Source organism: Chenopodium album, chromosome 15 (assembly GCF_948465745.1).
Source record: "Chenopodium album chromosome 15, dcCheAlbu1.1, whole genome shotgun sequence".
NCBI lineage: Eukaryota > Viridiplantae > Streptophyta > Magnoliopsida > Caryophyllales > Amaranthaceae > Chenopodium > Chenopodium album.
The window spans coordinates 8,748,055-8,763,336 of NC_137848.1; the positions used below are offsets into that span (position 1 = coordinate 8,748,055).

At 32.6% G+C, this 15,282-nt stretch overlaps 2 protein-coding genes across 2 annotated transcripts; both read left to right on the top strand.

Annotated features, from left to right (window-relative positions):
* Positions 1-9,388: 9,388 nt before the first annotated feature.
* On the top strand, positions 9,389-14,005 carry LOC145581812 (receptor-like protein EIX2). The gene is made up of 3 exons (XM_081638840.1): positions 9,389-11,056; positions 12,690-13,581; positions 13,662-14,005. Exon 2 carries the CDS (start codon positions 12,821-12,823, stop codon positions 13,574-13,576), a length of 756 nt encoding a protein of 251 aa, XP_081494966.1. The 5' UTR covers positions 9,389-11,056; positions 12,690-12,820; the 3' UTR covers positions 13,577-13,581; positions 13,662-14,005.
* LOC145580737 (receptor-like protein EIX2) lies at positions 10,750-12,810 on the top strand. Its single transcript, XM_081637853.1, has one exon. It carries the CDS (start codon positions 10,750-10,752, stop codon positions 12,808-12,810), a length of 2,061 nt encoding a protein of 686 aa, XP_081493979.1.
* Positions 14,006-15,282: the final 1,277 nt, after the last annotated feature.

Here is a 15,282-nt window from a genome sequence, read left to right on the forward strand (position 1 = left end):
GCGTGAGGTTTTAGCTTACTGTGAATATGAATGTTGAACGTTGATGGGAGGACAAGTGTGAGGGAGAGAGAGGCTTTGTTGTTGTAACAGAAACAAAATGTGACGCATGTGTTGCCTTTTTATCATTAAATTAACTTTATATTGTATTTATACCTAGTACATAACTTTGTACATATGTAGTCATATAGAAATGTAGAATTCATCAAAATGATATAGTATGGAGTATTTTGTAATCTTGATTATTAATGCAATTGATCTCATAGAGGTGTGATTATGCAAATTGGGTGGCAATTTCGTATTGACATTATAGTAATCAAAATTACTAAATTTATAAGTCGAGTAATTTGAATGTGTTGCTCATTTGGTAAAACTCTTATCTCAAATTCTGGAGATCGGGAGTTTGAATCCTACCAAGTGAGGGTAGGGATTTCCTTATCCTCCCCTCTACTCTCAAGTATCTGGCTTGTAAATAGTGGATCAAAAAATTTGTGAGCGTTGTTTTCTATAGCTTTCATTAAAGAAACATTTTTAAAAGAAATTATTTGTATTTTATTTTTGTGACTATGTATTTCTTTTGGTATTATGAATCATTATTATTATAGTATTTTGCCGGATAAAACAAAGGATAAAAAATTAGTAACACGATGTCACAATTTACATTAATTTTTTAAGGAAAAAAAGTAAAATTCAGGTATGAAACATAGAAGTAGACCAAGTAATTGTGTGTGGACAGTTGACATTATTGTCAAGAAATTACAACTTTGTGCCAATTCATCTCAAATGAAAAGTGACATCTTTCTTCCAACAAATTGTGTAATGACACGAGCCATGAAATAAGGTGCAACCCATGAACTTGTGGGGATTGCACTCACATGGTTTTCAAGACCTTGAATCAGCGTTTTATGACAATTTTTTGCGTACATTTTCTATTGTTTGGTGCACTATTTAAACATCATTAATTAACAAAACGACGAGTATCAATAGTTTCTCTTGTTTGATGAGACTCGAGTTTAAAAGGTTTGCTATTGAAGAAGAAAATAAAGTAACCCTTCATTTGTTTCTTATTTATACATGTTGATTGCATGTCATAAATCACAATACTTGCTTTGTAATACGGAGTACTACCTGCGTGCCTAGACAATATTTAGACTTACATACTTGACTACGTACATTAATTATACTACTCCGTATTATTCAATTATACTATTTACACAATTAATCATAGTGTGAATAAATTTTAAGGTAATCACCTACTTGAATTGCCATTTGAGTTCGATCATGAGCATCTACCACTATATCTCGGGCCCCATGACCATACAAATCGTACACAGCTCAAAAAAGTTGTCTCGTGCATGCTCAGTTGAATGTCATGTAAAATTTCCCCGTTGTATAAAGGCTTTACCAAATTGAAACAGTCAGATTTATTATGAGGAAAGGTGCCAAAGTAAAAGCCCACAAGCATTATAATTAAACAAGCTAAAGCTTTTGCATGATTTGCCGAGACTACCAAACTGCAGTTGTAGTTTGTAACCACCTTCCCCTTCATCCTATTTGAGTACTTCTGCTCCCTTGATCTGTCCTATAATCATCTGTCAGGGCCTATTCCATCCTCGCTTTGGAGATTCCAATTTTTCCTTTTTTTTTTTTAGATAAAAATAACAAAAGCCATCATATACATCATTATCCTTTTTAAAATTATTTTAGACTAAAGCATCCCAAATCACATTATTTCAAACCTCCATGTGAAGGAATTTGGCAAAATGAACATCCAAAGCCCTCATATAGTCTACTCTGGTGTATGAGTACATCAAATTGTAGATACATCAAATTTAGCAGACAAATACATTTGTTAGATGTTATCAATAATGAAGATTAAGAATAATACTCAGCATTAGCATGAAAAAGTTTGAATTATTGAATTATGTTCAGAATCATCATTGATGTAATTTAACAAATGTATTTAAATTGACAAACATTTAATTAGGATGAAAACTGATAAAGAGGGGGAGAAAATACAATTACAAACTCTGCTTTATTAATTGGAATTCAAATAATCAAATTCTCCATTTTTGCAGCTTAAATTAGATGGAGAAAACAACGGTGAGCGATAAGAAATAGACCAAGTTCAATCAAAAATGAAAAAAAAAAAAAAATTGACTTAATGTAATTCAATGTACAAGAATCTAATTGAAGAAGAATTCACTATCACGGTGATAAGATTGATAACTATGTTTTTTTTTTTTTTTTTTTTTTTTTTTTGGTGTTTAGAGAGCCACAAAGACGGATGATGAGAATCGATCCCAATAACTCTTGTAATCGGGAGGGAAGCTTTAACCACTTGAGCTATCCCTTAGTCTCGACTGATAACTACTTGTAATATTATACTTTGTCTCATACTTCCAATCTTCTACGTACTCAAACAAAACCATTTTAGAATTTTGGATATGCGAGTTTGGGTTTTAGGGAAGTTTGGCTTGTAGTTTGTTTGTTGCTTCCTCTTTTGATTTTTTCGGTGGAAGGAGTTTCAAAAGGACAATAAAATCTGAAATTTCCAATTTGAAAAAGTCTAAGGGACCCTATTATCACGGTAAGAAGACTTGAAGTCAATTTTTTTGTTGTTAAGGGAAAGACTTGAAGTCAACTTAGTGAGCAAATAAGATCAGACTTTAATTTGTGGGATTGGTTGAATTTTCTAAGAAACCAGGCTTCCATAGCATTTTGTATAGAAACTAGGTAGTAGCCGTGTAATGTCCGAAATGTTAACTCAGTACATTTATGTTAAAAATGATTAATATTATAAAAAAATAGGGATGTGATAAAAAAATAAAAAAAAAATAAAAACCACAACAAGTCCACTTATTTAAGAGAGTAACCTCTTTTTCATTTAAGTAACCCACATACGTCAAGGTAACCTCATTTTCTCATAATCGTAAACCTTTATTACTTATTTAATTGCCTTATATGTAAGTGGCCAAACAATGTGGCTAGCCACATATAAGAATTTGTGAAAAAGAAAACACGAGAAGAAAATAGGGAAAATTCAAGTTTATCTGCCAGATAAACGAATTTTTGTTAATCTGATGGAATTTTTGTAAATATATTGAAAAAGTGTGGTCATTTATTCAGTACTTTTGATGAGCTGTCCAATTACTGTTTGCAACTTGCTTTTACTGTTTGGTGATGAAATTACACATGTACCCCTCAACTAGTACATGAAAAGACGCATGTAACCCTCAACTGATACTTGAAAAGACGATTATACTCCCAGATAAACAAAAATTGTTTATCGGGGGAATTAACTGGGTACAACTCAAGAAAATATACGGGATTATAATTATTTTGGAGTAAAAATAAGTATATATCGCTTTAGTTTATGTAGTTTTTTTTTTTTTTCGGAAGCAAATATTTGTATATTTGATCATTAAATATTTTTAATTACTTGTTAATAAAAATTGTACAAAAATATAACATTAATAATAGCTCACATTACTATGTTTTTTGTGAATATTAATAAAATTTTTGTCAAAGGTTTTAATGTTTTATCACTATAATGAAAATTAGCACTATATTATACAACAGATGAAGTACTATATAGGAAGATAAATAATAATAATAATAATAATAATAAGAAGAAAAAAAAAAAGACAGTGCAAAAATGTTGCTACATAAATAGATACATCTTTCAAAAATAAAAAAAATTCTAAAAGTTATTTAAGCATTTGGGTAGACATTTAATAACTAAGAATTTGTTTAGTATTGCTGTGGTTTTTTGTTTTTTGGTTTTCAAAATCATATGACATATGTCATATATTGAATTCAAATTTAGTCAAACTTATTAAAATCATGATAATTTTGAAAACTGACAACAAATAGTGAAACTACCTTTTTCATGTTTCTCGTTTTTGAATTTTTTTTTTTTTAAAAAAAGAATGTGATAAAAAATGATGCCAATAAAATATTGGATTGTTCGATCCTGGCGAAGGCCTTGTTCAGTTCAGTAAAATTAATTTAAGTTCAATTCAATAAAAATAATTTCATTTCCATAAGAGTAACTTTAAAGAAGACATATAATAGAGAATTAGTAATAATAGTTTCAATTCAGAAAAATTAATTTCAATTAAGTAAATATATAATTTAAGTTCAGAAAAAATAATTTCATTTTAGTAAAAATAGTTTCAATTCAACAAAAATAAGATGAAGTGAACAAGGTCTAATTCCAAACAATTTTGACGAATCCTAATTAAAAATATAAACAAATAAAAATTCTACAATGTCATTCTTCAAAAAATGCACCACAATTTGCTTACGTGACGAAATTTGATTGGCCCATATTTAGTATTTTGATTTTCTTTTTGAATAAGTTTCAATGTTCATAACGTATTAAAATTGTATTTATATTATGTATTCTTTTTAATACATATATTATTTTAGATTTACATAATTATAAATTAGAAAATCTATTTTTAAAAAACTAATTAGTTTTCGAAATTATACTTATAATTAAAAAATAAAAAAATTTAAATTGCTCATCATTGTTCTTCAATGTTCATCAATGCTCTTCATTCATGTCATAGATTAGCCACTGCACTCATCCCCAAAATCATTGTTAATTCATAAATAAATTGTGTTGTTCTGTTTCGGTTTTTTTTTTCAGTAAATGAATTATTGTGTATAATTTCGTTTTTTCAGTTTTGAATTTAGATTTTTGTTCATAAAAAATCTTAACAACAATCTCATTTTTTTAGTATTTGCTAAGGAAGAATTACCCACATATGTGTTTTGTAATATCACGATAAATGGTCGGCGGCATAGCGATTTAGGTTGAATGATTAGTGTTCTTCCCACTGGTAATCGGAGAAGATGACCCTTTTTTTTTTCTTTTCGAATCCCATTAGTTTGATCCGTAAAAATTAATTATTTTTTCTCGAACTTGTTTGTGGATTAGGTAATGACCTAAACTACTTTAGGTCATTACATAGGAAATGAGGGTTTTATATATTCTGTTTGTATTTAAGGCATTTACCTATGTTTACTTTGGGCATTACCTGAAAATATATTATGACGTAATTATATAAATAATATGTAGATTTTTTTAAAGAATATATATATATATAACATAAAAGCACAATCAATCCACAATTATTACACGTTATTTATGGAGTCTTAAGATTGTAGTTTTAGTTACTTCCATTTAGATCCATTTAGATATATTGTTAAATATATTATATATATCTTTGTAAATGTAAATTAGTTAATATATTATTTTCCTTCCTAGTTTATAGCTTTTGATTTGTATAATTGTAAATTAGTTGGTTGTAGATATGCTTTCCTAGTTTATAGCTTTGACCCCCTTGATTGTAGCTTTTAGTTAAACTACAGATTTGTATATAATTATGAATCAATAAAACTATTTTTTATTTACAAAGATATATACCATATATATAACATGCAATATATTTAAAACTTTCATACATAATTGGTAGTGGGGTTTTTTTTTTTGACGGAAAGTATATCAATTATTATCCTAAGAATTTGGAAAGAGAGGATTTAATTGTGGGATCAATTGTATTTGTGAGCCAAGAAATCAACATGGCGTTGATGGTAGTCCAGTCCGATTTTGTACATGGAGATTCGGGCACCGTAATTGTCCCATCAAGGAATTCAAATTTCCGACGAGCCTCAAGGGCAGTCCTAATATCCGCAGCCCACTCATCGTAGTTGTCGCCTTTAATTTGAGTCGAGTCGGAGTAATATAATCTCCAGGCATATCTTGAGGTCCTAGATAATAAGGTGAGTTTGGCTCAATTTTGGTCGGTGGTGGCGGTGGCGGTACATCGTCACCAGCCACGGTGTTTTAGAAAAAAAAATCAAAAAAGAAACCTTGCTCTTGATACCATGAAGAATTAGAGAGAATTAGAAAATAATTAGAATAGAATTGCTTGCTTTCTCATTGATTATCATTGTAAATATATAGAGTTACAAAGTCCTAGTCCTTGTATCAAAAGATCGACATCGTAGGATCGTAGGAAATTAACTAAAATATAAGAGAAAAATATATGGAAATATTCTATCATATAAACTAATATATGATAATATCTCAATAGAAAATTAAGGGGTTTAATTGTGGAATACACGAAATTAATTTCTCCATTGAAAGCAATTCAAGATTTGAGAAAAAATTCTTCATACCCGTTGTAATTGATTGAAGGCAAAATGTTAAATGTGGAAAATTAAAAATTTGGGGGTAAAACAATAAATTAAATGACAAAATAGGAAGTAGGGGTGAAAGTTCGGTTTTCGGTTTGGTTTTTTATCTAAACCGAAACCGAACCACCATATTTCGGTTTCTTGATTTTGCAAACCACACCGCACCACTTTAGCTTTGAAACCGAACCAAACCAAACCACCTAAATTTCGGTTTTCTTAAAAAAAAAACCAAACCGCACCGAATTTTCATATCAAGCATCATAAACATCAAATTTTGCAAAAAAAACCAAACCAAACCACACCAATCAAAACAAAACCAAACTAAACAAATCCATACAAACATAATTAAACAAGTTTTAACCTTATTTCACCACCCCTAACCAAGATCCGCACCCACCACAACCCACAACAACCCACAACCCACCTTATTTCAATCCAAACCCTAACCCTAGATCGACCCAAAAGGGCCAAAACAACCTACCAATCTACCACCACCGCAATTCAATCATACACCACCATAAAAACAAAGTAGAAAAAAAAAACTCAAACCAAATTAAAAAAAAAAAGAGGACATACCTCAGATTCCACCGAAAAACCTCGAATTTGGGTTTCAAAGTCAAATTCGACCATGAAAACACTAGATCTAGTGTTTTCATGGTCGAATTTGACATGAAAACCCTGACGGAGTTCGAAAATCCTCAAAAGGTTCGTCGATGGTGATGCAAATGGAAGGTGGAGAAGTGAGAAGAAAAAAGGAGAGAGAGTGAAGGGGGAGAAGTGAGAACTGAGAACTTGAGAAGAGGAAAGGAGAGTGAGAAGACTGAGAAGATCAGAAGAGGAGAGAGAGGGTGAAAGTGTGGAGCCGCGGAGAAGAGAGAAGAGGAAATGAGAGAATTAGGGTTTTTTTCATTTATATACTTAGGGTAAATCTGTTGGGCTAGGGTTATTTTTTGGGTTTGGGCCTATATTTCGGTTTGGTTTGGTTTTTTCGGTTTTTCACTTTCTCAAACCGAAACAGAACCGAAAACCGAATTTTTTTTTTTCAAAACCGAAACCAAACCACTTTAAAAAAAAACCGAACCATATATTTGTTATTCGGTTTGGTTTTAAACCGAATTTGTTTCACCCCAAATAGGAAGGATTCAAAGAGTCAAAGAAAGGAAGATTAAAGAAAATTCCAGAAATTTTGGGAAGTTGGGGCTATTTACGAGCATGAGAAGATGGAATAAGATGGAGCAATTTACGAAGGAAAGAGATGATGAATCTAGACAATTGGAGTAAATGGAGGAACAGTTGGCCATTTCAGTCTTTCACGTGAATATTGATAACTTTTTTTTTTTTTTTTTTTTTTTTTAAGGCTTGGACTCCGCAAATATGGGCCCTCAAAATTTGGGGGCACTGTGCTAAGGGCCTGTTTGCACAGGTCCTTAGCCGGCCCTGCTACTAACCGGACCTTTTAACCCTTAGTAATCCCTGACCGATCTAGTAACCCCTGACCAAGTAATCCTTGACCTGATCTAGTAACCCTTGACCTACCACCAACGAAAAACTACCACCCAGAACCACCACCAACGAACCACTACCAACCTAAACCACCAACGAACCACTACCAACCTAAACCACCAACGAACTTACAAACCCATAACCACCACCAACGAACCACTACCAACCGAAAACCACCAACGAAACCAGATCTAAAACCCAGAACCACCACCAACGAACCACTTCTACCCATAACGAAACCACCATCAAACCACCACGCACTACCCACCCAGCGAAACCACCACCTTTTGGAACTCTCGCCACCTAGAACCACCACCCACGAAACCACCAAAAACCACCATATATACTGGATATGAAAGACGGACGAAAACACCACCATCAAAAGCACCAAAAACCAATACCACCGACGAATGAACCACCCACGAAGACGACGAAGACGACTATCGACGATTGAAAACGGTAACCGTAACCGTAGATCCTACAATTCCGTCTTCAATTGAAAAAGGTAATTAAAGCTCCGATTATCTCCAACAATGACGATTGGAATTTGTTTGATTATCGACGATTGGAATTGCCTGATTGTTTCTCGAGAAAATGAGAGGAGAGGAGAGAGAGAAAATTAAAAAAAAAATTGTGACTGGCCGTACGGTGTGGCTAGCCGCATATGGAACTTTGTATTTTAGGTTTATTAGAATCGTGAGATTCTTTACGTTTCCATTTAAGATGTTCCTTTTTATTCCTTACATTTAGAATTTTTCCTTTTTAAGTCATTAATTTTGGACAAATTTACCCTTGCTTTACAATTTAAAATTGCCCTCCACTTTTCATGTGCAATTGTACCTTTTATAATATTTTAATGGGTTTTCAATACTCATTATTACTTTCTCTCTCATCTCTCTTCTAATTTCTTCCTACTTTCTTTACCCCACATGTATAATATTCCTTTTTTTTAACTAAATTTGTACTTTCAATAATTGAATTTATGTCAATATACCTCAATTTTTCTCGCCAAAAAAAAACATACCTCAATTTTACACAATTAATTAATAACCGCGCATAATTCCAAACGTCAAAAACAGGGAACGAAGGGATTACTTGTAGTTGTACCTTCACACTTAAATGATGATTTTGGCTCAATTGTAGGATTTGGGATAGTTCTCAAATTCACGATAATTTGTTTTGAAACCCCTCATAGTTGGCCTCTTGTTTTGCATAGACACGAGTGAAATGTCTTATTTGATTAAGCTCATGTCAAAGAATAGACATGGGTGAAATAGATTTACTACCTCCATTTATTATTATTTATAATAAAGAGTTATTATATGTGAGATAATAAAAATTGATTATTGTAAATTAAAAACGGAGGTAGTATTTGAATACTTATTAGAAGTGAAATCTGAATTCTCTAATTTGAAAAAGTCTAAGGGACCCCATGATTTTCAAACACGGTAAGAAGACTTGAAGTCAACTTTTTTGCTGTTAAGGAAAAGGCTTGAAGTCAACTTAGAAAATAAGACTTTTTTTTTTTTTTTTTTTTTTTTTTGACAAAATAAGACTTTAATTCGTGGTTGTGTAGAACTAGCCAATGTTTATATATGTGATCATTAATATCCTTATTAATGTATCAATAAAATTTAATTTTATAAATTATTGTCATCTCTATAAAACTTTATGAATTAATCTTTCAATAAATCTATATTGGAAAGAATAATTTTTACTATTACCTCCTTTTTTTTAGTTGCTACACTTTTCTATTTTGGAAATTGTTAATTAGTTGCAACACTTTTTCATTTTTTACATTTTTTTTCCATCTATCTCTCTCCTATGTACATGGGTCCCTCTACTTTTTTTCACTATATCTTACCTTTTAAAAATTGTCTAGGAAACCGTGAAATTAAAAGTGTAGCAACTAAAAAACACGGAGGAAGTATGAAAGTTATTAAAAAATTAATGTTTTTCATTTTTCGGATATAAGATAATATTTTAATACAAAAAAATAAATTATTATTTTTAAAATAAATTTAAATATTAGTTGTAGGGTAGCTTTTCTAAATTTCAACTTACGAAGTATAAGTGATCAAAGTGGCTTCAAAAAAAAAAAAAAAAAAAAAAAAAAGTGATCAAAGTTATGTGTTACAAAATAAAATAAAAAATGAGAAGCCTTTGAAGGACAAGGGAACACACATCAAATATCATTATTATAGTTGCACTAATATATGGAATACAGGCTTATGATAAACAAGTACTCTCATCCCCAATCAAAACATCTTATTGGCCTTTTGAACAAGTTTCAGGGAGAGAATTAGGCTCCGTTATCTTCACCTTATTTTTGCTGAACTGAAATTATTTTTATCGAAACAAAATTATATTTGTTGAACTTTAATTATTTTTACTGAACTTAAATTAATTTTACTGAACTGACATTATTTTTACTATATTTTCTATTATAATTCTTCTTTAAGAAAACTGAATTTTACTGAACTGAAATTAATTTTATTGAACTGAACTTATTTTTACTGAACTGAAATTATTTTTATTTAATATTATTTTTTTAAGGTAAAGAGAACAGGACCTTACTCTATAATAAGAAGACGGTTGGGTTTGATGGATTATAAGTAAATAAAAAAAATATTGGTAAAATGAGACTGAAATTTTTAGAGAGTTTCGGGGTAATTGAAAATTAAGGGCCCATTTAGTTTGATGTAAGTCCCACTTTCTTTTTCTCTTTTTATTTTATTTTTATTTATTTATTTATTTTTTTTTTGTGAAAAAGTGGAAAATAATTTTTCCAAGGGTGGAAAATTGCATTTTTAAGAATGGAAAATTGCCATATTTTCCTCCCTACTCCTTACCTCTCTTTACTTCCCTCTCATCCATCCTCACATTCTTCACTATACATTCATTGATACATAGGTATGAATGTATGATAGTTTCTTCGTATTACAATTCTAATACTTCAAAGTTCTATTTATATGTTTAGCACATACATTATATTGATACATAATATACATTCATTGATCTAGCCAAATTTTGGTGACAATGAGTTCTCATAAACTCCTCCTTTCTTGTTTTTTGCTGTTTTCCTACTTCATTTGTGTTGCTCATGGGCTTGATACCCTTAGCAGCCACCACAACAACGTCATGTGTATTGAGAAAGAGAGAGAGGCTTTATTGAAATTCAAAGAGGGCATTCAAGTCGATCATTGCGGGATGCTGTATTCTTGGGGAGATGATGATGATGATAACAAAAACTGTTGTCAATGGCGTGGCATCCGTTGCAGCAACCGAACTAGCCATGTAATCAAGCTCGACCTTCGTGGTGTTGAGGGTGATTATTGTTTGCAAGGTAAAGTGAGTTCTTCCCTTGCTGATTTAAAGCATTTGAATTACTTGGATCTCAGCCTCAACAATTTCCAAAACCAACCCATCCCTAGTTTTGTTGGTTCCCTTGTGAATTTGAAATACCTCAATATATCCTACGCTGGATTTAGTGGAGAAATTCCACACCAGATTGGAAATCTTTCCCACTTGATTTCTCTTGATCTTAACATTTGCCACTACAATTATTGTTATGACAATTTGAATCTGTATGTCAAAAACTTGCCGTGGCTTTCAAATCTAAAATTGTTAAGTTATATTGACTTGAGTTCTGTCGATCTCAGTAGAGCCATAGACTGGCTAAAAATCGTGAACGACCTCCCATTCTTAAGGTTTCTTCACTTGGAAAGCTGTAACCTTCCCTCTAGAGTTCCATTGCAACTTTCATACAAAAACTCCACAACCACTCTTTCATTTGTTAATCTTGCTGCTAATCATCTTAATGATGGTTCATCAATATTCCAATGGCTTTTTAATTTGAGTGGAATCGATACTCACCTTGCATATGTTGATCTCTCTTTTAATCAACTAAAAGGTCCCCTTCCTAACGCACTTGGAAATATGCATGCTCTTTCGTATCTAGACCTTTCCTGGAATAAATTGCAAGGTCCGATTCCAGATACGATTTCAAACTTACAGTCTCTCCAACATCTCGACCTCCTATCAAATAATTTCCAGTCCTCGCAATTGCCTAAAATACTTGGCAATTTGTGTCACTTACAAACACTCTACTTGAATAAAAACAACTTCACCGATGAGCTTCCCAACATAATCCAAACACTAGCCAGATGCTCAAACAAGTCATTATCATATTTAAATCTGGGTGATAATCAAATCTGGGGTCTAATTCCAGACTCGATTGGCGCATTTCCATCATTAAAACAATTATGTCTTAATAATAATCATTTGAATGGAACCATCAGTCCTCGTTTGGGGCAACTATCAATGCTCGATCGCTTGGATCTTTCTTCTAACTCTCTGCATGGTACACTCTCTAGCAGCCACTTCTCAGAACTTTCAAGATTACAATACTTAGACCTTTCAGGTAATTCAGCACTGGTGCTCGATATTGATGATGATTGGGCTCCTCCATTCCAGTTGGATACTATAAAACTAAGATCCTGCAGATTGGGACCGATCTTTCCAAAATGGCTTGTGAGCCAAAAAAAATATTCGACTCTTGATATTTCTGGTGCTGGAATTTCCGATAGCATTCCGAATTCTTTTACATTACCTTCAAAGCTCACTTATCTGAGTATGTCTCAAAATATGATTTATGGGACGCTTTCAGATTTGGAAATACCAATCACAACGAGCCGTGATTCTTTGGATGGGGTTGTTATAGATATGAGCTTCAACCAAATTGAAGGTGCAATACCAACATTTCCAACAAACCTTACTTCATTAAGCTTGAATAATAATAAGTTTTCTGATCCCACCCTCTTTTTGTGTCCTAAGGTGAAAGTACGTCTATCCAATCTTGATCTTTCAAATAACTTGTTGTCCGGAAAACTTCCTGATTGCTGGATGAATTTTGACCAATTGTCTTTTATCCATTTAGAAAACAATAATTTTTCTGGTGTTATACCACCTTCCATTAGGTATTTGAAGCAATTGGAGTCGTTGCACTTGCGCAACAATAGGTTTTCGGGAGAACTTCCAAGATCATTAGAGGATTGCACATCCCTGGTTTTTCTTGACCATTCCAAATTGCATTTGTAATCTTAAAGCAATGCAAGATACAACAGATATGCTTCCAACATTGCTATACTCTATCACTGACCATAGCTCTAGTACCGTTGTCGTTGGTTCATACAGTGACGCTGCGACGATTATGTGGAAAGAAGCAGAAAGGAGCTTTGGGAAGTTTTTAGATCTAGAACTAGTAAAGCTCATTGATCTTTCAAACAATAAGTTGGAAGGCAAAATTCCCACAAAAATTTCAGCTCTGCAAGGTCTTGTCTCCTTGAACTTATCAAGAAACAGTTTGGTTGGAAGCATCACACCAGAAATTGGACAATTGACATCTTTAGAAGTTCTCGATTTGTCAAACAACCACCTCTCTGGTGTAATCCTTGCAAGCATCACTGCTTTAAATTATCTCAGCAACTTAGATGTGTCAAACAACCACTTCTCTGGAGAAATTCCAAAGGGCACTCAACTTCAAGGTTTCAATGCTTCAGTATATGCTGGAAATCCTCAACTTTGTGGAGCTCCTCTCTCGAATTGCTCTTGGGATCAAGCACAGGACAACTCGACGAGGGGAGATAATACTACTCCCCAGGATGACACTGATGATGACAAGATGTTTTTGGGGTTGTACGTTAGTGTGGTGCTCGGATTTATCATAGGATTTTGGGGAGTTTGTGGAACATTGGTGCTCAAAAGATCTTGGAGACATGCCTTTTTTCAGTTCTTTGATGACATGAAAGATAAGGTCTATGTTATGGTTTCCTTGAGCATTGCTAAATTTAAAAGGAGGCTCTAAATCCAGTAAGTTCTTAATCAATTTTTTTGTTGATCTTAGCAGAATATTATAAACTGTATATATGATGAATCTAATATGATTGCAGTGAATGTAACATAATCGCAAATATGCAGCAGACTGAGGTTTGGTACTAGAGGAATCGACTCCTTTTGCTCACCACCTACCTAATACAAGCTTCTCCAGGGAGCACAAAGCGGAAAGTCCTCTGTTCAGCTCGTTTTAGATGCTCTTAGCATGGCTAGGAAGTTTGAGCTCAGTACTTTCTCATTCTGTCCTAAAGTATGTAATATAGCAGTACATTTCATTGTTGAGTCCTCTGTAAGCCCTTTGGATGTTACTCATGTTATCCTTGCTGATAAGGAGAAAATATCTTAATAAAGTATGTTGTTCTGTAAAAAAAAAAAGGTGAAACTTACCTTAGCTTGTGCACGTCGATCTCTCTTTCAACTTACTTTCAGGCCTCATCTTGATCTTCTAACAATCAACTGATTGAAGGTCTTATCCCTACTGCAATCGGGAGTATAAACGTTCTTTCATATCTCTATATATCTTATATAATCTAATCGCAATCACAAGTCTCATTCCCAATCAATGCAATAGGCAACAATGCAACCTTCAGTCTCTTGCATATCTTAGTTCATTTTAGGCTCCTATATGTATCTGCTAGATTTCTGAGGTTTCTCAAATGTAACCGTAGCACTTAGTTCATTTTTGTTACTCGTATAATTAATCATCCTAAATTTTTTTTTCCTGGATTTTTGATTTAGATCGAGTATACGTGGTCAAGATTTGGTTAGCTCTAGCCTCTAGCACAAAAAGTGATGAATTTCGTGAAATTATACGTGGTCAAGATTTGGTTAGCTCTAGCCTCTAGCACAAAAAGTGATGAATTTCGTGAAATTATACGTGGTCAAGATTTGGTTAGCTCTAGCCTCTAGCACAAAAAGTGATGAATTTCGTGAAATTATACGTGGTCAAGATTTGGTTAGCTCTAGCCTCTAGCACAAAAAGTGATGAATTTCGTGAAATTATACGTGGTCAAGATTTGGTTAGCTCTAGCCTCTAGCACAAAAAGTGATGAATTTCGTGAAATTATACGTGGTCAAGATTTGGTTAGCTCTAGCCTCTAGCACAAAAAGTGATGATTTTTGATTCTGATGTATGCACAAAGTATAAAATTAGACATATCATATGCACTAAAAATTTAGTACACTATGGTTTCTCAATATAAAATACTTAGTACTATTGATGTCATATTCAAATAATCACCAACATAGTTTTTAACAAAATTCCACTTGTATAAGAATATACGTGACTCTGATTGTGCTCAAAAAAAATTTATTAAACTTTGGTTTCTCAAAATATAATACTTAAAAGTATTGTTTGATTACACCCGTTTTTTAGAAATTGGGGAGGTGGTAATTCTAAAATCATGGATTCGTTTAAGTGTTTTACCCCTTTTACGAGTTCCATCCAATATTCACTTAGCCTTAATTGGATGTGAAGATGGTACGAAATCCTCCTTAATGTGTTAGTAGCGTTTTGAAAATGTATATCAGATCATAGACTAAATGTATGAATATTGTTTACTGTAGTTAGCAATATATGCTTGTTGGAATAAGTCAAGAGCTAAATTAGATTGCCCACTTAAAATCTCTACTTTTCAGATTTGATTAGATAACAAACTCAACATAAAACCGCAAGAA